This window comes from Plecotus auritus (genome assembly GCF_963455305.1).
Source record: "Plecotus auritus genome assembly, chromosome: 5".
NCBI lineage: Eukaryota > Metazoa > Chordata > Mammalia > Chiroptera > Vespertilionidae > Plecotus > Plecotus auritus.
The window spans coordinates 139,240,697-139,262,089 of record NC_137776.1 but is presented as its reverse complement, the minus strand read 5'-3'; the positions used below and the strand labels follow the sequence as shown (position 1 = coordinate 139,262,089).

Genomic DNA, 21,393 nt, shown 5'->3' with positions numbered 1-21,393 from the left:
TTCACCTCTCCCTTCCCCCAATCCCTGACAACCATTGAACTTTTTACTGTCTCTATAGTTTTGCCTTTTTCAGAATGTCATATAGTTAGAATCATATAGTATGTAGCCTTTTTAAATCAGCTTCATTCCCTTAACAATATGCATTTAAGGTTCCTCCATATATTTTCATGGCTTGCTAGCTCATTTCTTTTTAGCACTGAATAATTTTCCATAGTATGGATGTACCACAGTTTTTTCATCCATTCACCTACTGAAGGACAGCTTGGCTGCTTTCAGGTTTTGGTAATTATTGATTAACCTGCTAAAACACCTACATGCATGTTTTCAACTCTTGGGTAAATACCCAGGAGCATGATTGCATTGATAAGATCATAATGTTTGACTTGCAGCTGCAGATGCCCGTAGTGGAAAAAACCGCACCAGTGGTTCGGATGAAGAACAAGATGGGACCAGCGGAATTAACCAGAATGTGGCACTGGCCATAGCTGGGAATCATTTTAATTTGAAGATAAATGGACCCATGCTGTCTTCCTTGGTATGTTGCACATTTCTCTAGTTTGTTTTTCATTTTGAGTCTTTTCCCATCTTCTGATGGGTTCGTTCTTATATTCACCTACCAGAACCCTCCATAGAGTAGGCAGTGAGATTTCTACCTCTTTGCTTGATGCTGGAAGGAGTCACTGTGAGGCTGGCAGCTGTGGAGGGAAATGGTGCGGATAAGGCTACACACAGTTAGACGGGGTGCTGGCAACAGCAAGAGAATCACAAGTCCAGTTCAGACAGTCTCAATGGTGCCAAGTTCAAGGCTCAGAAAACCAGGAAAGAGGTGAACTTAGGAAACCTGAGATTATTGCAGAGGATCAAACCAAGGCTCTCTCAGTGGGAGGCTTGAGCTATGTTTATTCTGTATATTTATTATTCATACTGTGTCTGCCTCCGAAAAGATTGAAGGTCGCTTGATAGAGTGTTTATTAAGCAAAAGACTTCAGCTTTTCTAGGTCCCCAGAGAGCCTAAACACAGTTATCTGGCTCTGTCCCTGTGCACAAACTTGGGTTTAAAGAGGGGCTCTCCCTGGAATAAAACCTCTGATTCACGGAGGTGTGAACTCTCTCTGTTTCTTGATGAGCTCTGAATGCTCCTATGTCGGCTCTATATCATTCAGCTAATGAAACTGAGCATTTCAGAGTAGAGTGTATCTGTAAAGGACTCAACTAGGTTCTCTCCTGGAAAGGCAGTATTGAGACCTAACTCATCCATGCTAGATGACTTTCTTCTCTTCCCTCCAGCATTTTTAATCTCACATTCTTCCCCTGCCTCTCCCCACCCCTCATCCCCAGTAAACCTCCATGAGGTTTGGAGTTCAGGGAGGTAAGAAAAATAATAGACTTTTGAGAGTTGACATTACTCATCCTACAGTTTGATAAATATTTCTAATAGCCATCTTAGCAAAGTGAGATGCTTGAGGTGGTGTATGCCTTTTACATTGTTATTTGATCTAAGGGCAAAAGTTCAGATGCCCAAAGCTCATCTATTACAAGATATTCCCTGTGAACACCTTTATATCTAAAGACTTCATGTCTTCTTTTCACTATACTCAGAAAAACTAAAGTTAACGTAATTTCATAAGCCCCATCATTCCCATCCAAAACCAACATTTCCCTCCCATACTTACAAAGAGCTCATTGCAAATTCACCACTACAGTCCATTGGATATTAGCTACGTCACATGAACCAAGGGTGCAGCCACATATTGTTCTCTCTGTTGATCTGATGAGTAACAGAAAGTATGCTCAGCACTCTAAAATGAACTCTCGTGGCCTGTATACTCAAGCAAGCAGCCTGAGTTTCCACACCCACACACCCAGAAAAACATGAATTGTGGTTAAAGTCACATTACAGAGGACTCCACTAAATTATGGATTTGATTAATTGGTTGAGCATATTATGCTTTAAGTTCTCTGCTATCAGACTGCTTTAAGTTGCCTAGTGTCCAGATTGAAGGAGAAATACTTGGATATCTTAGCAGCATGGGAGTCCCTTGTTATCACTGAGATTGCGGGAGGGGTGGTCAAGGTCCAGGGCAGACCACCAGACCACAATGCTCCTGAGACAGAGAATGCCCAAAGTTATGTGGCTAAAAGGCTGGCTCCGATACAGCTCCAGGTGAGCCCATTGGCTGATGAACCTGGCGGGGAAAGGCAGAGTTCCTGGAGACCAACCCAGCCAAGTTAGAAGTACAGTTGCTATGTTCTAAGAGATTAACGTCCCTTAAGACTTTCAGTGTTTCTGCTGCTTAACTTCTTCCTCTGCATTTGTCTCCCCATCTGCCTTCTCCCAGCCCTACAGGCAGTACAACGTGCTAAATGCTGACACAACCCGAAACCTCATGATCTGCTTCCTCTGGATCATGAAAAATGCAGACCAGAGCCTCATAAGGAAGTGGATTGCTGACCTGCCCTCCATGCAGCTCAACAGGATTTTAGATCTCCTTTTCATCTGTGTTTCGTGTTTTGAGTACAAAGTAGGTGTGGGGTGGCTCAGTTTTAAACTAGTTCTCATCTCCCAAGGTCCATCCTGTCTTGTCACTGTTCCTTTTTGTTTGGGCAATGGAGGCATCAGTATATTTTCTTATTTCTGTATTAAAATACATAACCTATTTGCATATGCAGCACCTATCTGCATATGATAATTCCATAGGGAAAGGATCCCTGCCTTCTGCAGAGAGAACTCCATTCTTGTTAACAGGATTTCAGCCATGGGATTCCCTAGAACAGTGTCTCTGTATAGCACATGTCCATACTGGCCAATGTCACCTTGGAGAGTTCTGTTGTGAAGAGTGTCCCCATAGACGGAGATCTCACAAAATGAAATGTCCTTCTTCCTCTGTCCTGTCCAGGGAAAGCCGAGTTCTGACAAAGTCAGTACCCAAGTCCTGCAGAAGTCGAGGGATGTCAAGGCCAGGCTGGAAGAGGCTTTGCTCCGCGGAGAAGGGGCCAGAGGGGAAATGATGCGGCGCCGGGTCCCAGGTGTGTTGGATCCTCCCTTCTCTGTTTTCTGTCAGAGAGTTCTGCACCCTTTTGGGAGGAATGTCCTCCCAACATGAGTAGACACCATCACCTTCGTAAGACACTATGGTAATAAAGACAAGCAAGTTCTGGGATTCTGTGCATGATGTGTGTAATGTCAGCCCTATGTCTCTTAAGGGAAAGCTGCTTTCCTGCGATCACAGGAACCACAGAAATGTCCCCAAATGGCATCTTCTGCCTAAAACTTATTTGTGGTAAAAGATCACATTCAAGAACGTGAGTCATCGTATGAGACAAATGGTGTCTCTCTCAAGGCTAAAGCCTCTCGGTGGGATGTTTGACTTGTCTCCTCGGAGACCTTGGGTAGTTCTGGTTTCAAGATCATCTCCCCAAATCACTCAGGCCACTGTTCAAATGGAACAAATCCTCTCAGGGGTCTCAGAGTGTTCTAGTCCTCCAGAGACCCCACAATACGAGGAATGGTCTCAAAGAGGCTGAGCTCATCGCTGTAGAATAGAATGAAGTGCTCCGGTAGCCTCTGTCTGTTTTACTGTGCTCAAAGTAAAACAGAGCAACAGCTCATCCAATACAACGGGACACAGTGGTCAGGAACTTGAAGGGAGCTCAGCTTTTTCATGTGTGATTAGTTACCTTCCTTTGACACCCATCCTGTCCTTTACAATAACTTAGTGAGAACTCCCAGAGTTCACTGGAAACCTGTGTTCCTGGAAACATGCTCAGCAACACTCCAGTAAGGCTGGGGTTCTACCATAGCTCTAGCTTGTCAATCAAAGAGCAAGCCAGCCCGGACATGGACATGGCCTTTGTCTCCTACCAGCATTCAGCACGGACTCTGAGAAGCGGCGCTGAGTTCTCTTAGTTGACCTTGTTACAGAACTTCTGGTTATCTTGGAAGGTTTCATGCTAATCACATTCCTATCATGCATTTCTTAACTCCTAGGGAATGACCGATTTTCATGCCTAAGTGAAAATTTGAGATGGAAGAAGGAGCAGACACATTGGCGGCAAGCTAATGAGAAGCTAGATAAGTGAGTCACTCAGCAACTTTGTGCTACTTTTACCTAAAGTTCCAAACTATTTTTCCCAGGCTACTTGTGTTACTACATCCTTCCAAGAATAAGAAAATAAATAATTATGATCTGTGTAAATTCAGTTCATCCAGGGACTCGGTATAATCAAAGGTATAAGGAGTTATGATTTCCAGCTCTTAAACATTTATCACATTGATAAGCATTTAAAGAAAACAATTATTTAGCAATCTCAGATAGCTTAACAAAAGCTGCTGATGGGGATAGCACAAGACCACATAATTTCAATTTATATTTCCCCTCCAGAAATGTGCACAAAAAATGTCTATTCAGGGATATTTATATCAGCATTACATAAATTTATTTTTTTTATTAGAAACATTCTAAATGCTCAAGAATAGGGAAATATTAGGTTGGCATTAAAATGTTTTGAAATCGTTTTAATGACACAGGAAATGCTTATGATATAGTTCAGTAAACAAAAGACACTTGATTTTAGAGTAGAATCTTAAATCTGTAATTACATATAGTAAATACATTTTTGAAATATTGGAAAAAAATTTATCAAAATATTTTTTAAATATGTTTCTATTGATTTTTAGAGAGAGAGGAAGGGAGAGGGATAGAGAGATAGAAACATTGATGAGAGCCCTGACCGGTTTGGATCAGTGGATAGAGCGTCGGCCTGCGGACTCAAGGGTCCCAGGTTCGATTCTGGTCAAGGGCATGTACCTTGGTTGCGGGCACATCCCCAGTAGCAGGTGTGCAGGAGGCAGCTGATTGATGTTTCTCTCTCATCGATGTTTCTAACTCTCTATCCCTCTCCCTTCCTCTTTGTAAAAAATCAATAAAATATATATTAAAAAAAAAAGAAACATTGATGAGAGAGAAACATCATCAATTGGCTGCCTCCTGCATACCCCCTTCTGGGGAGAGAGCCCGCAACCTGGGCATGTGCTCTGACCAGGAATCAAACCAGTGACCTCTTGGTTCATGAGTCAACACAACCACATGAGCCACATCTGAGGGGAGAAATTTATCAAAATATTAACAGTGGTTTTCTTTGGGTGATTTTATTTTTGAAATAATTGATGTTTTCTTCTTTATGCTTTGCTGTATTTTCTACAATGGATGTATTATGATGTATACTAGTATTATCAGAAAAAATTATAAAGAAATGAAAGAAGAAAAATCCTGCTTAGATTGCAATATATACATATTCAATAATCTGGATAGATGAGGACATTAAACTAAATATATTGAATATATAGCACATGTCTGCTATTCCTCTTAGCAGCAGGTAATCCAATGAATCCCAGGGTTCACTGAGCAAAACATTGCACAGCTAAAGACACCCCTCATCACACACTTGACAAGGCCTAGGAAGTGTAACACCATGGTGTGTGAAGCCCCCAACATAAGGGAGTGGAGAGTGGGGCAGACTTGAAGGTTATTTTTTAAACAAATATAAGTTACTAGCTTTATTTTTGTCACAGAATGCATCATTCTGGTCCACTTATAGGAATTTTGGGGACCTAATTTATTTTAAAACATTAAACACATTTTTCTTATAGATGTTACTTGGAAAGCCCAGTTATTTGGTCTTATTAATAACATCTATTTGCTCTAGGATTTTAATTCTTGCTCTATGTCACCTGAACTGGTTTATAAGATATTTGGTTCTGAGAGTCCATAAGTTCTAGCTCAGGCAATGAACAAACCAAAAAATAGTTTTTTAAACATGCATGCAATACAGAACTGCACAGGTGGTTAAGTCATCTACTGTATGCAATTAAAAGAAGAGCTTAATGAGGCACGTTTTGCTTGGGCTGTGTAAATCGATGTTTTGGAAAACTTTCCCTTTTGCTTGCAGAAACAACACCATATGGAGCCTTTCCATGCAGGGCCCTCCAATTTTCTCTAGGTCAGTTCTCAGCCCTGAGCTACCTGGTGGGCTGCTTGCTCACTGTCAGAGCTAACGATTCACCTCTGCGGATTGGGGTGGTATCTTTTTTTCTTTTCTTTTCTTCTTCTTCTTCTTCTTCTTTTTTTTTTTAGAAACCATAGTAAAATTGAGCAGCTCGAGTTAGAAAACTTTTTTGGAAAACTTTTTGTAATTATGAATAGTGGTGTCTTGCACCATTTTCTTCCAGATCACTTTTCAGTTCCTTGGCTCTATTCCTTTTAGAGCAGTAATTTTCAGCCAGGTCTGTATGTTAGAACCACCTGGGAGCTTTTAAAGCTTCCAGTGCCCAGATGTACCCATGGCCAATTAATTCGGCATCTACAGTGGTGAGGCCCAGAAATAAGAATTTGGTAAAACTCCCAGGTGATTCTGTTGTGCAGTCAAATTTGAGAAACACCATTTTAAATGGATAGTTAATAGGCTTTTAAAAAAACAGATTTGTGGTGGTGATGGTTGCACAGCAATATGAATGTACTTAATACCACCAAACAGTATACTTAAAATGGTTAAGATGATAAATTTTATGTTATGTGTATTTTACCACAATAAAAAATTGGGGAGGGGGTATTAGGATACTCTAGACCTGCAGGTCCAATATAGTAGCCACAGTAGTAGTGTAAGGGAAAAGGACACACCAGATTTTGAAGATTCGGTACAAGTGAAATAATGTAAAGTATCTCATTAGTAAATTTGATATTGGATTTTGAAGATAGTACAAAAAGGTGTAAACTATCTCATCAGTAATATTTATAGTGATTATATGTTGACAGTATTATTTGATATATTGAGTTAAACAAAATATATTACAATTAATTTCACCTATTTCACTTCACTTTTTTTGTGTGTGGCTACTGCAAAGTAGAAAATGATGTATGTGGTCCCGTTATGTTTCTGTTGGATAGCGTTGCTCTTAATCTAAACCTATGAGTAAATTTGTAAAAAGTAGTGTTTCTATTTCACTTATTTTACACAAATATTATCACTTGGAGAATGAGAAAAACAAAACAATGCAGGGCAGCTTGGGTCCAAAGAGCCTCTCCTACATGTGAAAAACAAGGAAAATATTTATTCTGAGGCCCTAATGGCATGTGAACAACGGCGCTGCCCCCATTGTTGAGTGAAAGGGACTCATGAGCAGCCAGGGATCCAGGGGCAAGACTTTTGGGCTCATATCATGACCCCCCTCCCCGCTCCCAACCCCTATGCTAACATTTTGGCCCCTGGGACACCTTGGGAAAATCCATTCTTTACGCTTCCCTTTCCCGCAACTAAATTTAGATGAGGCAAAATCTCCTTTTCCAACTTCACTTGGATTTTATGAGAATGGATGAACTAATGCATACAATGCTCAGAGTCCTTAAAATAAAACCTAGTAGAGAAGGAGCACTAGGCAATTTCCCATTCCCTAGTGGATAATCACCAGTAACGAACATCCGGGAGGATGTTAGATGGCCCGCCCCACAGGAATGCAATCCTGCTTCCCATTGGAAAAGGACGAAAGGCCCGCACTTGACTGTGCAACCCCAAGACAGTCTCAGGGAGGTCAAGAGACAGCCTCTTCCCTGACCCCTTTCCTAATCCAGCAGCATCGTTGCCAGATTCACGTGACACCCAGTCTCCTCGCTCCCTCCAGTTCCTTGCAGAGGCTGCCCTTGGCTCACATCTGAGATGGTTATTCTGCATGAAATGTAGGAATGGCCCCCAAGGCTTTCCACAGCAGTCTGATTGGCTACCAGCCGTGGGCAAACTACGGCCCGTGGGCCGGATCCGGCTGTTCTATCCGGTTCTCTTGCTCTCCCCTCCGCTCCTTTACTTTGAATTTATATTAGTTCACACAAACACTCCATCCATGCTTTTGTTCCGGCCCTCCGGTCCAGTTTAAGAACCCATTGTGGCCCTCGAGTCAAAAAGTTTGCCCACCCCTGGTAGCCTCATTGCTAGTAGCAACCAATAATTGCTAGTAGCAACCAATAATAACCATCTTGTTATTTCTGTAATTGTCACCATTATTCATGATAATGGGGATGAGGATGGCCTGGAGACTCCACCTAGAAAACCTTTTTAACCAGACACCAATCACAAAAGGCATCCTGCACTCCTTAGTTACCCGTGTTGCCGTTGCTCTGTCTTTACGCCAACCCCACTCTTCAGAAGATGTCTTTATGCCTTGTTGCGTAGATTGCTATTGCTGCCATATGGCCAGGTTTGACATGTGCTCTAATTTGACCTCTTTTTTATTTCTTAGAACAAAAGCAGAGTTAGATCAAGAAGCCTTGATCAGTGGCAATCTAGCGACAGAGGCAAATTTAATCATCCTGGACATGCAGGAAAACATTATCCAGGTGAGGACAACAAACACCTGCTCTATTCAGCATGAACATACTGAAATTTAGTAGAGAATTCTTTATAGAAACTTGTAAGAGAAATAAACATGATCCCTAAATGCCCTTTTTTAAAAAAATGAAGTTAGGCAGTTTACAATAGTATCCGGCTTACAAATTCCAGAGATAATGAAAATTCTTCAGACTTCTTTGAACTTGCTGTTCACCTGGAGGAGTTAGATGCTTTATAAGCTGACCCTTGTAGTTAAATCTGCCGGAATGTATCACATTTATAATGTGAATGCTGGGCTTATTGTCCAGTATCCAGAATAAGGATGATAGCTAGCGGTGTTTTTTGGTGGGTCAAATCCATTTGAGTTACTGATATCTGGTGGAGGAGCTAAGATTATGACTGTGTTAGGTGTAAAAAAGAGTGTGTCTGTTTTGCATACAAATTGGAAAGTAATTTATTTATGCCATAAACTTGCCATTTCTGCTGTAGAAAAGTGTAGCATCACTGTGAACAGTAACACAATTCATCACACTAACTTCATCTTCTAAGTGAATGTTTCCCCAAATTACCAAGACATCTAGGTGACAGTGGGTTTTTAGTTAACTTGAAAAATGAGTCCTGACATGTTTCCAGTGAGAAATCATTAGAGTAGAACTAGTATTGCTTTTTGGAGGCCAGAAGAAGAAAACTTGTTGAAATACAGTGGCACTTTAAATATCCAACTCTTAAGCTGTCTAAAATCAAGGCAATCATTGTACAAAAATAAAGACAAAAAGTATATGTCATCTTTGATAACTTAAATGCTTGGCAACACATTGATTATATCCTTATATAACACAATTTTGAGTGCTATATACTTAACGCCAGTCCTCACAATGTATTTGCAATTTTCAAAGAAAGCTGAAACGTGTCATTATCTTTGGTGGTTTTGATCTTACTGTAGCTGATAAACAAACTCCTTCAGCCCCTATTGTACTGGGAGGCCCACAACTGTGTTTTGAAGCTCAAAGGAAAGCTGTACCTTGTATACAAAGAAAGAACATTACAAAAGCTATTGCCCGGAATTATAACTTAGTTTAACAACCCAGATATAAACCCCAAATCAATTGGGAGTTTGGGAATAGTTATTTAGATGATATGTGTGGTGCTTTACCAAACGCATAAGCTCTTAGATCAAGAGGAAAAGAACTTCAGATCCCTGTGCTGATTGTCAGAAGCATCTCCTTGTGTCTTCACCCTTCAGTTCACAACTCAGGGATTCAGTGATGCTGTTCTGTTCCCTCAGGCAAGCTCGGCTCTGGACTGCAAAGATAGCCTGCTGGGTGGTGTTCTCAGGGTCCTGGTGAATTCTCTGAGCTGTGATCAGAGCACCACCTACCTGACTCACTGCTTTGCAACACTCCGTGCTCTCATTGCCAAGGTAAATGCAGAATGCTTGTTTTTTTACTCTTAATTAAGAGTTAAGATTCTCGTCTAGCTTCAGACTTCTCCCTTCAGGTGCACAAACCCCACAGTGTCCTGTCTTAAGTGATGCTGCGGTCAAGGTCTTAAGTCTCCCCAGGAAGAAAGCAGATGCACCATGGCGAGGAAAAAACAGGCTCTCAAACTTGAAACGTGGGCTGAACTGTAGAAATATGGATTGAGCACTCACTGGAGCCATCAGAAGAAAAGTCCATTAAGCAACTTTGCCTTTCACCCCTTTTCTATAATGGTACCTCTGACTGAGATTGAAGTCCTGTGTATGACACCCAGCAGTAAGCCTTACAAAATGTCATGCCATAAAACAACAGAAAGTTTCAGCCAGGGAGAGGTCAATGGGGGGGAAAGGAGACATATGTAATACTTTAAACAATAAAGAATTTTTTAAAATAACAGAAAGTTTAGAAATAAATTTCTCTTTCTCGCAGCCTGAAGACTATAGATGTTCCTTAAGTAAGGTGGTCTGAGGTAGTTGGTGTTCTCCCCCTTTATTGCAAATCTCAGTTGGTGCCTTCCACATGGGATCTTTTCCATTTAGAAAGTGGAACTCTGCTCTCCGTAAGCAGGGTCATTTTCTCTTTCTTCGTCACCAGGAATTTTTAGGGAACCCAGTAAGTCAGGATCATCCCTTCAGAGTTGTGACTTTGCCAGTGAATGCAGCATGGCTAACAATGCAATTAATTATGCAGCCCTATTCCTTGTTGTATGGTTCATAATTAAATCTCAACTCCATCGTTTCAGTTCATCTTCTGACTCAAGTAGCTCATTATCTTTATGGAGCAATGCATGAACTCTTCCGGGCTTTTTGCTTGTCCAAGCAGACATTTACATAGTTCAACAAGCATCCAGTCCAGAAAGCATATGAAAGTGCCTAATAGCCCCTGTGTCTCTCCTAGTTCGGCGACTTGCTGTTTGAGGAGGAGGTGGAGCAGTGTGCAGACCTGTGTCAGCGAGTGCTGCACCACTGCAGCAGCAGCATGGACGTTACCCGGAGCCAAGCCTGTGCCACCCTCTACCTCCTCATGAGATTCAGTTTTGGAGCCACCAGTGTAAGAGCTCAGACCAGCTGGGTGACCCAGAATCAATAGAGAAAGTCAGTGCAAAACAATGGTTGAGGAAATGTTTGCAGGGTTGCAATTTACTTCTTCCTATGCAAAGAAGACAATTGAGTATGCAGAGGGATAGCAGCCTTTGTTTAAATTTGCATCCAAGAATGAACATCAACCAGGGGTCCTCAAACTTTTTAAACAGGGGGCCAGTTTACTGTCCCTCAGACCGTTGGAGGGCCGGACTATAGTTTAAAAAAAAACAACTATGAACAAATTCCTATGTGCACTGCGGGCCCGGGACGAGTCGGCTGCTAAGCAGGACAGGCAGCGGCACCCAGCAGGCCGGATAAATGTCCTCGGTGGGCCGCATGTGGCCCGCGGGCCGTAGTTTGAGGACCCCTGAATTCAAGACCGATGAATGCAGTGGTTTCCACGCGGGTGTTTCAATAAAAAATGAATGAATAGATGTAGATTCAAAGCTGTCATCTGGGGGGGTGGGGAGAATACAACAGGCAGAATAAAGATTCTGAAGAGTTTGTTTTATTTATAAATTCTGGTTGACTGGTTCCATAATGACCTGTGGAAGAGAATTTGAAACTACACCTGAGTTTTCATCGAAGCTTAGCAGCCTTTGGTACTATTTTATTGCAAAAGAGTAAACTTTTGCTTTAGCTGGTCTAGATATTGGTATGTTCTTTTGGAATTTACGTTTGTGGTCATGTTCATGAGCATGCTCAAGTGATATTAAAAGATAAATTGGCCTATGGAAGAAAGGCAGGGTCCTCAGACTACATTAGGCATAACTATCTAAAAGCCTTTAGAACATTCCTCAGGGGCCCTTAGAATATTCATATTTTCCCATGGGCCTGGAAGGGAAGGAGAAACAGAAAGTGGCGGCCTACCCAGAGTCCAGAATCTCAGAAATCCTGGCCATGGAGATCATGTTCTCCTGTGCAGTTTAAATAAAGTTCCAAGAAGAAGAATCTTGGCACGAAAGGAGACATCCTGTGACCCAACTTTGTAGGAACCTTTCAGCCTGGCAACATGGAGGCTGCCCAGGCCTCCATGACAATTTAATGTCAGAGCAATATCCTTTTAGGCCATTTAAACAATAATATGAATCTTGTGCAGAGTACACCTCATATTTTATTGAGAGAAAAGGAGATGATAGTTCAATGATGAGTTATTGGTGTCTGGCTCTACTGCCTTCAATGACCTACTAGCTGAGTGCCTCTTACTGTTCCATCTTCTCTTTTAACTGATGCAGAACTTCGCAAGAGTAAAGATGCAAGTAACCATGTCTCTGGCATCTTTGGTGGGCAAAGCACAAGACTTTAATGAGGAGCACCTGAGAAAATCCTTGAGGACAATTTTGGCCTATGCAGAAGAGGACAAGGCCATGCAGACCACTCCTTTCCCCACCCAGGTAGGCTGAAGAGCATGCCTTGTCTCATGCATGAATTGGGGATCAGCCAATAATAATAAATTCATATATATGTGTATGTGTGTGTGTATATGCATATATACATACACCACATAATGTTATATGTACAATATATAGTTATACTAGAGGCCCGGTGCACGAAATTCGTGCACTGGAGGGGGGTGTGTCCCTCAGCCCAGCCTGCACCCTCTCCAATCTGGGACCCCTCGAGGGCAGTCTGACATCCCTCTCACAATCCAGGACTGCTGGCTCCCAACTGCTTGCCTGCCTGCCTTCCTGATTGCCCCTAACCGCTTCTGCCTGCCAGCCTGATCACCCCCTAACCACTCCCCTACCAGCCTGATTGATGCCTAACTGCATTCCTGCCAGCCTGATTGCCCTAACTGCCCTCCCCTGCAGGCCTGGTCCCCCCAAGTGCCCTCCCCTGCAGGCCTGGACCCCCCCCAACTGCCCTCCCCTGCAGGCCTGGTCCCCCCCAACTGCTCTCCCCTGGAGGCCTGGGTCCCCCCAACTGCCCTTCCCTGCAGGCCCAGTCACCACCAACTTCCCTCCTCTGCCAGCCTGGTCACCCCTAACTGCCCTCCCCTGCAGGCTTGATCGCCCCCAACTGCCCTACCCTGCTGGCCATCTTGTGGTGGCCATCTTGTGTCCACATGGGGGCAGCCATCTTTGACCAGATGGGGCAGCCATCTTGTGTGTTGGAGTAATGGTCAATTTGCATATTGCTATTTTATTATATAGGATAGAGGCCTGGTGCATGGGTGGGGGCCAGCTGGTTTGCCCTGAAGGGTGTCCTGGATCAGGGTAGAAGTTCCCATGGGGCATGGGGCGGCCTGGGGGAGGGGCCTGTGGTGGTTTGCAGGCTGGCCATGCCCCCCGGCGACCCAAGCAAAGGCCCTGGTATCTGGGATTTATTTATCTTCTATAATTGAAACTTTGTAGCCTTGAGCGGAGGCCAAGGCCGGCCAGGGTGGGTGGGAAGCTTGGCTTCCTCCATCGCTGGGGGCAACCCAAGCCTCCTGCTCTCTTCAGCTCCGTGGCTGCTGCCATTTTTTGTTGGGATTTATTTATCTTCTATAATTGAAACTTTGTAGCCTTGAGCGGAGGCCAGGGCCGGCCAGGGTGGGCATGAAGCTTGGTTTCCTCCATCGCTGGGGCAACCCAAGCTTTCTGCTTGCTCCAGCTCCATGGCCACCGCCTTATTTGTTGGGTTAATTTGCATACTCTCTCCTGATTGGGTGGTGGGCGTGGCTTGTGGGTGTAGCAGAGGTACGGTCAATTTGCATGTTTCTCTTTTATTAGATAGGATATTATATACTTATATATGTAATGTATAAATGTTATATAATGTTATTTTACATATTATATATATACTAGAGGTCCTGTCCACAAATTTGTGCACTGGTGTGGTTCAGCCAGCCTGCCCCAATCGGGGTTGGGGGGGCTGATCTGGGGCAGGGCCAGCCAGGGGGAGGGACCACAGGTGATTGGCCAGCCAGCCCCACCCCCTGGTCAAACTCCTGGTTGAGGAGACAATTTGGCTTTTATTATATAGGATATGTGTACGTGTGTGTGTGTGTGTGTGTGTGTGTGTGTGTGTATATATATATATATATATATATATATATATATATATATATGAAGTGCTCAGGTAGCCTCAGTCTCATTTACTGTGGGTAATGAACTTTAAGGATCACAGTTGCCAGTCTGTCTTTTTCTGCTAAGGAAGTTTCTGGAATAAAGCATGCTGATTAATGGTATTGCTGTATGTTACAGATATATATATAAAATGTAGAACCTAAGCTGATGTCCTAAGCTGTCTCCTACTTGGTATAAACAGCCCTGATGTTACACTTTAGGACTCTTTAGGTTGCAAATAACTGGAACTAGTTCGCACTAAATTTTTTTTCACCTGCAAAGGTGAAGGCCATAGAGGATCCCGTCTAGATTCCCCTCCACTTGCAACTGCTCCTCTCCTAGAGAAGCCTGCTCCTGCTGCCCTTGCACTTTCAGTGCAATTCTCTCTCATTACTGTGGCTACAAAGGGAAGATTACTTTTTCTACACCTTTTTGCAGGTCGAGGAACTTCTCTGCAATCTGAATAGCATCCTATATGACACAGTGAAAATGAGGGAATTTCAGGAAGATCCTGAGATGCTTATGGATCTCATGTACAGGTAAACTTCTCTGATGAAATCAAAAGGGTGTCACTTGAGGGGCTAAGGTTTGTCACGGTGGAGTTCATATTAATGTTATTATCACAGGCCATGTGGGCACACTGTTTTGGGTGATAAATCCAAAACTGTTTATAGAAACTGGTAGAAATTAATTATTCAGAGAGAGTTGATTCATGTACAAGGTATCAGAAAGATCTCCCTAATTTAAAATGAGATGCCCATTTGTAACACTATCTTCCACTTAGTATGGAGTGAGAGAAAAGAACTATCAACTGTTATATGAATTATTTCTTATGTGTTTTTACTATTATATTCAGACATACACGTACAGTTTTATTTTTTTAAATCATACTTTACCCTGTAGCTTAAAATTTTGCTTCTCAGCCCTGCCTCAGGAGAAACTACTTACAGAGGCAAAATCATTCTGACATGATGAAATAAGAATGGTAGTACTTTTGTCTTCTGTGTTTTGAGAGAAAGGAAAGAAAAGGAAGAAAACGGCTAGAGATTCATTAACATAGATATCATTTTATCAAGGTCTCTTTTTCCCCATAAAGCTTTAATTAAATGCTATTCCTTGGGGTCCCAAACACCTTAGACATTGAATGAAAACAGCTGGACTGATAAACGTTGGCCTTTTCTCTCATATTCTGAATGTGTAGGCAAAACTCTTGGGAGGAAATTTCTTAGGGGGAAAAAAAGTGGCCATATATAGTAGAAAAACAATGTCATTAACCAGTTGTCCTTGAAACTTTCTCACTCTGTCCTCAGAATTGCCAAGAGTTACCAGACATCTCCCGACCTGCGGCTGACCTGGCTCCAGAACATGGCAGAGAAACACTCCAAGAAGAAGTGCTACACAGAGGCCGCCATGTGCCTGGTTCACGCGGCTGCCTTGGTGGCAGAATATCTGAGCATGCTGGAGGACCACAGCTACCTGCCTGTGGGCAGCGTCAGCTTTCAGGTGTGGGGCCCATTCAGCTTTTCCTGCACAGCAGTGCTTCCCAGCTGGGGGCAGTCCCTTCCCCCTCCCTCCCCACCCCCAGTCCAGAGGGCATTTGACAATGTCTGGAGACATTTTTTGATATTACCATTGCGGAGAGGTGGGAAGATGCTACTAGCATCTAATAGGTATAAGGCAGGGATGCTGCTCAACATTCTACAATGCTTAGGATAGCTCCCACCACAAAAAAGTATCTTGCTCCAAATATCAATAGTGCCAAGGCTGAAAAACCTGCTTTAGTGTATTATATTTGCCTCTTCTCACTGCTGTACCATCTTGGTTTGTTTGGTTTTTTAAATTATTGATTACAGTAAGTGCAGAGTCTACAGGCACTTTAGACATTACCAAACACTTTCATATCCGTGACTTCATTTGACCTCCCCACCAACCAGTGAAGCAGGCAGACAGATAAAGAAACGGAGAGAGCAATTTTTCTAAGGTTATTTAAACGCTTTCTCAAAGACTCATAGTTGGCACAGTATACCGACAACCATGAGAGAATTTTCCAAACATTGTAGAAACAATTTCCCTCATGTCCCATTCCTTGGATTATACTCCCCAACTCTGTAGTATCCCACTCACTAATCCAAAAATCAAGGAAGAACCAAATTGATATGATAAGGGAAAAGGGGGCTGAATGAATACTTTCTCATGATAGGCTGAATATTGCCCCTAGTCAGAAAAGGGACATTGCCTGCCAGGCTGAAAATTGGCTCAGGCTAGGATGCTAAGAGGCCACTGGGACTACTTTTGCTAAATGGTTTAACACAGTATTTAGAGGAAACAAAAGTGTTATGAGTACTTTCTTTTAAGAAACATAATCTGTAGGAATGACCAACCCTAAAACCATGAACAATATAACAAGTACAGTAATTGAGCCCTTTTCAAGCCAAACTCACAAAGTCATTTACAAGTGTTTGCATTATTCTTGTTTGAACTTACATGACTGGTTTTATAAAAGGCTTTGTTCTTATTATTGTTTTTCAACATAATTTTGTGATGCCATGTGAACCAGAAAGAGAGGGCAATTGAGACAGGCAGAGAAAACAAGTCACTGAGTCTGTTCCTGGTGGAGCCAGGAGTTTCTGTTTCCTAGACTACTGTCCATCTGCTAAGCTGGGTATTGCCTCATATTAGTAACTCCTCTTTTCTTATGGTCTTCAATAACAGAAATATTCTCTTTTTTTCATTCTCAGCAAATAAATTTTATTCTTAATTCAGAAATATTTGTTATAAAAGCCACATATTTAATTCTCATCCCATAAAAAAATCACATTGGATTTTTGAATCAAAGAAAAGTAAAGAAAGTTATAAAAATCATTTTAGATGTATCTACTTCTTTCATCAAATTTATTTTGGCCACTTGTTATTACCAAGGGTAAATATTATAAGTGATGCACTTTCAGTGCCCTGAAATCTTTAGATCTATCACTTAGTTTTGAATTGTATTGTCCTCTTTTCTTGTTTCATTAGCTGAACTATTATTTTTTATACTTTTTCTCAGTTATTCTACTTTACTTTATATTTATTACTTTAATAATTAGTAATCCTTACAATTTTAATTTCACCTAGAATTTGGTTGATTTGCTTATAATGAGTCCGGCCAAGGTGAGATAGAATAGTTATTCTAGAACCAACAGAAAACTTCACATTGTTCCTACATTGAGGGGTGCACATGGCTGTATTTTTTCATATTCTTTATCCATCCATCCATTCATTCATTCATTCATTTAGATGATATTTATTAAGCCTGTTTTGTCCTCATGAACTTTACATACTCGCCAGGGAAAGTGACATCATATAACTATTTCATTCCTAACTTAATTATAATTATGGTTAATGCTATAGTAAAGTTGCTACGAATGTTTATAATGTGACCCAGCCTGGAGGTAAAGGAAAAACTCAGAAGGACAAGGAAGGCAAAGGGGAGGGCAGAAGAAACTGGAAGTGTGAGGTTCTCATGATACACAGAACATGGTGAATTAGGTGTTCTCATCCACAGAAGAGAAGCCAAATTATGTTGATGCTTATGAGCCAATTCTCTTCTCTCTCAAATGAGACGTACCACATCCATTGGGAAATATATGCTTGCAGGGGATGGAACACCTAACCCACAGTGACAGAAGGAAAAAAATGGAATTTATCAGCTAGCATGAGGGAGGTGAACCTGAAGTAGCACCTGCCAAACTGAACCTAAGGACCCAAACAATGTCATCAGATTTTAGTGTCAAAACCATTTCCTGTCTCTGCTTTCTGTTATGTCGCCTTCATTCTTCGCAGGCTTCCCACACTCACTGAGCAACACTTAGGCTTACATCTTCTCAGGTTCAAGTCCAGGAGAATAGACAGATGCCTCATTTCTAGCAGTTGCTGAGAAAGTCTCAGTGCATCTTATTGGTTCTGATGGGGTCGTGTTCTCCTGCCTGAACCAATCAGAATGGCCAGAGGAATGGAATGAGAAGTGGAATTGGCTGGGCCAAAGTTGAGGTCCACACCTGAAGTTATGGATGGTTCTCTAGGAGGCTTTACTGTGTAGAAGGATGAAGGAATTCTGGCAGCATTAACAGCAGATGTTCAGTGTTGAGTTCTTAGATGCTTTGTGCTTTAGTTTTCAACCTTGTTCTCCAATAAAATTGAATTTTGGGGGAGGTGCGGGGGGTTAGAGATCAACCAAAGGACTTGTATGCATGCATATTAGCATAACCAATGGACACAGACACTGGGGCAGGGGGGGCTTGCCCTCGGGGGTGGGAATGGCTGTGGGGCGGGGGGGGTGTTAATGGGGGGAAAAGGGAGACATATGTAAAACTTTAGACAATAAAAAAAAGATTAAAAAATTGAATTTTTGGAAAAGAGTTGTAAACTAGAGGTAAATAAATCTGTGAAAGGGAAATAACTTTGAGACCACTGAATTCTGCAGAACTGAGATCATTGAAATGCTATGCCCCAGAGTACAATATTTACTCCACAAATGTAGATACGGATGCAGTCTCAGATACTGCTGTTACTGTTACCTCCTAGTTCTGAAGCCAGGAAAGTCTGCCCAGAATCTTTTTCCTATGACTATAGCCAATAAAGCTACATAACTTCAAATCTATTCCTCTGCATGTAGGAAATTGCATACAATTCTAATAGTATTTGCTTTGGGGTTATTAGATTCTTTCAAATGAATCTTTTGGAACTTCTATTATCTCCAGTCCAGAAACATCATAATAGAAAAACCAGGTTGGGAAGAAAGATTGGCTATAAAAGATTCTGAAAGCCTCCTATATTCCTAAAACCACATTACAATATTGGAGATGAAGACATAGGACCGTAACAACTCTCTTTTCCTAGATTGCTAAGGTAGATTCACTTGATCCTGCTAGCCAAGCCAGGAGGCAGACATATATTACTCCAAAAGCCAACTCTGGTCCATTGGTAGTGGCTGACTAGAGTACTATGCTGAGAAGACTTTTGAGACTATATCTAAGCTTCAAGGGAAAGAGTGCTATGATTGATTAGTTATGCCTGCCATGAGTGCAGGAATAAGAAAGGGCATGTGTGCTGTTTGCAATTCCTTAAGCTAGAAATGTTTCCCATTTCTTCCATGCTCCATATGCATTTCTTTCACAGATGGGAAACAGGTTGAAGAAAATGACTCTTGACCTCTCAGGTCCAGAGCTGGGAAGAGGCAAGTGAGGCACAAAAGGCAGAGATTTAAGGAAGTACTCTCAGGGTCAAGCAATTTCAGGGTTAGCACTTCCACAGCCCCGAGAGTAAGTGCCGCCCTGCATTTCTCGGTGGTTCACCCTAGACCTGACCTCAGCCACTGCATTCTTTGCCAGAGACTTTAAACTCTACAGTTGAAAGGAAAGGCATGTAGAAAGTAACAAAATGTTTGGGGTAAAAAGAATAACTGCTACATTACCATAAAATTTTCCATAGAGAAGACATTCTAATTTGCTACTGTCATATAATATTGTGGTTCTTCATTTGAAAGTCAAGTCAGGAGGAGCAACGTTCAGAAAAACACCCCAAAAAGTAAGAGGTTCACTCAGCTGGTGAAACGAGGAGTCTGGTCACCTGTTATTTGGCCTTTGCCTTTTAAAAACCATGACCCCAGCTAGATGTCCCTTATGGTTATTTCCCTAAAGTAATTCAATTGTTGTTACATTGAGGTAGGTATCCTTTATATAGCTCCTAATGGTTATTTTAAAAAAAGAAAATTGTGAGTTTTGAAGGCCTGTTGCTCATATGTCCTCTCAGAATGATAAATCGCCAGAGCCTCTTTCTGGTGGAATCACAGGCCTGGATGGGACAATCACAGGCTTGCTGCAGATCCTTGAGTGTGGCTCCCATCGCTACATTTTGGGTCCCCGTGGTGCCTTTTGTTAGCAGGGTTTCCCTGTTCTCCAAGCTTATACTTTCATTTCTTTCAGAATATTTCTTCCAATGTGCTGGAGGAATCTGCAGTCTCTGAAGATACCCTGTCGCCGGATGAGGATGGCGTGTGCTCCGGCCGGTACTTCACCGAGAGCGGCCTGGTGGGCCTCCTGGAGCAGGCGGCCGAGCTGTTCAGCACGGTGAGTGCACACGGCAGTCCCGGAGCCTGGCCTCCCGCTGGGCTGAATTCCTGGTGCTGAGAATGTGGCCTTAATGGCCAAGCCAGGCCCACTTCGTGAGGACATATGCAGGGGTGTGCAGGACAAGGGATGGCCAGGACGACTTTAATGGCTGCAAATTGCACTAGCTCTCCAGGGAGGTGAGAAAGCCTTTCACCACTGCAACAGTCTGCTTTCACCGCGTGCCCACTGGCTGGGCAGCAGTTTCACAGCATTATTTCCTTTTAGTAGGGGTGGAAGCGAAACCACGGAGAGGTGAAATCGCTTGCCCAGGGCTACACAATAAACGATGAGACATGTTCTCCCCACCTCATCTTCCCTCTCAGAGAGGAGAATATTGGGGTGAAGCAGTGTCTTCCTTCCTAACAACTGAGCCATCCTCAGGATCTTCACGACCAGGTCCAGCTCGCAGAAATGTGGGAGCAGAAACCACTGCGGCTCCCCTCGGTGACCTCATCTGGGTCTAAACACTCCTAAAGAAAGAAAATATATGTAGATTAAGTCATCGATTTTCAACCTTTTTCATCTCATGGCACACGTAAACTAATTACTAAAATTCTGCAGCACACCAAAAAATATATTTTTTGCTGATCTGACAAAAAATATAATTCTGATTCATCTAACACCTGACAGCTATTGTCGTGTTGACTGGTTTTTTTTTTTTTTTTTTTTATTTGACAGATGAGGATTAAGAAAAACAAAGGAAAAAAATTCTCCAGTACATAATGAACTCTGGTTTCTCTTCTTACGTTTCCAAGGATTAAACTCTCTTTGATTTTCTTCTCTTTCCAAGGGAGGATTGTATGAGACAGTGAATGAGGTCTACAAACTGGTCATCCCCATCCTGGAAGCGCATCGAGACTTCCGGAAGCTGACCTCCACTCATGACAAGCTGCAGAAGGCCTTTGACAACATCATTAGCAAGGTAGCTGGGGATCCTGGCCAACACAGTTACCTGGCAGCAGGTGACCCTAACCTAGAGATGCTTAGCCCTCCTTCCTCTCTACAGAGTATCTGCCTTGAGCACATCATCACTCTAGTTCTCACCTACCACACAGCAAAGGGCTGGGAACAAACAAGAGCACTACCCCAAGTCAGAGTATGAAAGAAGGCTGCTTGAATTACTTCACAAGCAGGAAATGTAAGAATCTTTTAGGTTCACTTAAAAGAAGTCCTAGAGCCGAAACCGGTTTGGCTCAGTGGATAGAGTGTCGGCCTGCGGACTGAGGGGTCCCAGGTTCGATTCCGGTCAAGGGCATGT

At 42.5% G+C, this 21,393-nt stretch overlaps 1 protein-coding gene across 1 annotated transcript in view; it reads left to right on the top strand.

Moving 5' to 3' along the window:
• The window catches only part of DOCK8 (dedicator of cytokinesis 8), a 199,277-nt gene that overhangs the window by 158,475 nt on the left and 19,409 nt on the right, over positions 1-21,393 (top strand). Inside the window, exons 30-41 of the mRNA XM_080667875.1 lie at positions 390-535; positions 2,340-2,522; positions 2,898-3,027; positions 3,989-4,076; positions 8,288-8,384; positions 9,662-9,796; positions 10,752-10,904; positions 12,172-12,330; positions 14,425-14,525; positions 15,297-15,489; positions 19,950-20,093; positions 20,926-21,057. Coding sequence (XP_080524001.1) covers positions 390-535; positions 2,340-2,522; positions 2,898-3,027; positions 3,989-4,076; positions 8,288-8,384; positions 9,662-9,796; positions 10,752-10,904; positions 12,172-12,330; positions 14,425-14,525; positions 15,297-15,489; positions 19,950-20,093; positions 20,926-21,057 — 1,661 coding nt within the window. The remainder of the gene's footprint in view (positions 1-389; positions 536-2,339; positions 2,523-2,897; positions 3,028-3,988; positions 4,077-8,287; positions 8,385-9,661; positions 9,797-10,751; positions 10,905-12,171; positions 12,331-14,424; positions 14,526-15,296; positions 15,490-19,949; positions 20,094-20,925; positions 21,058-21,393) is intronic.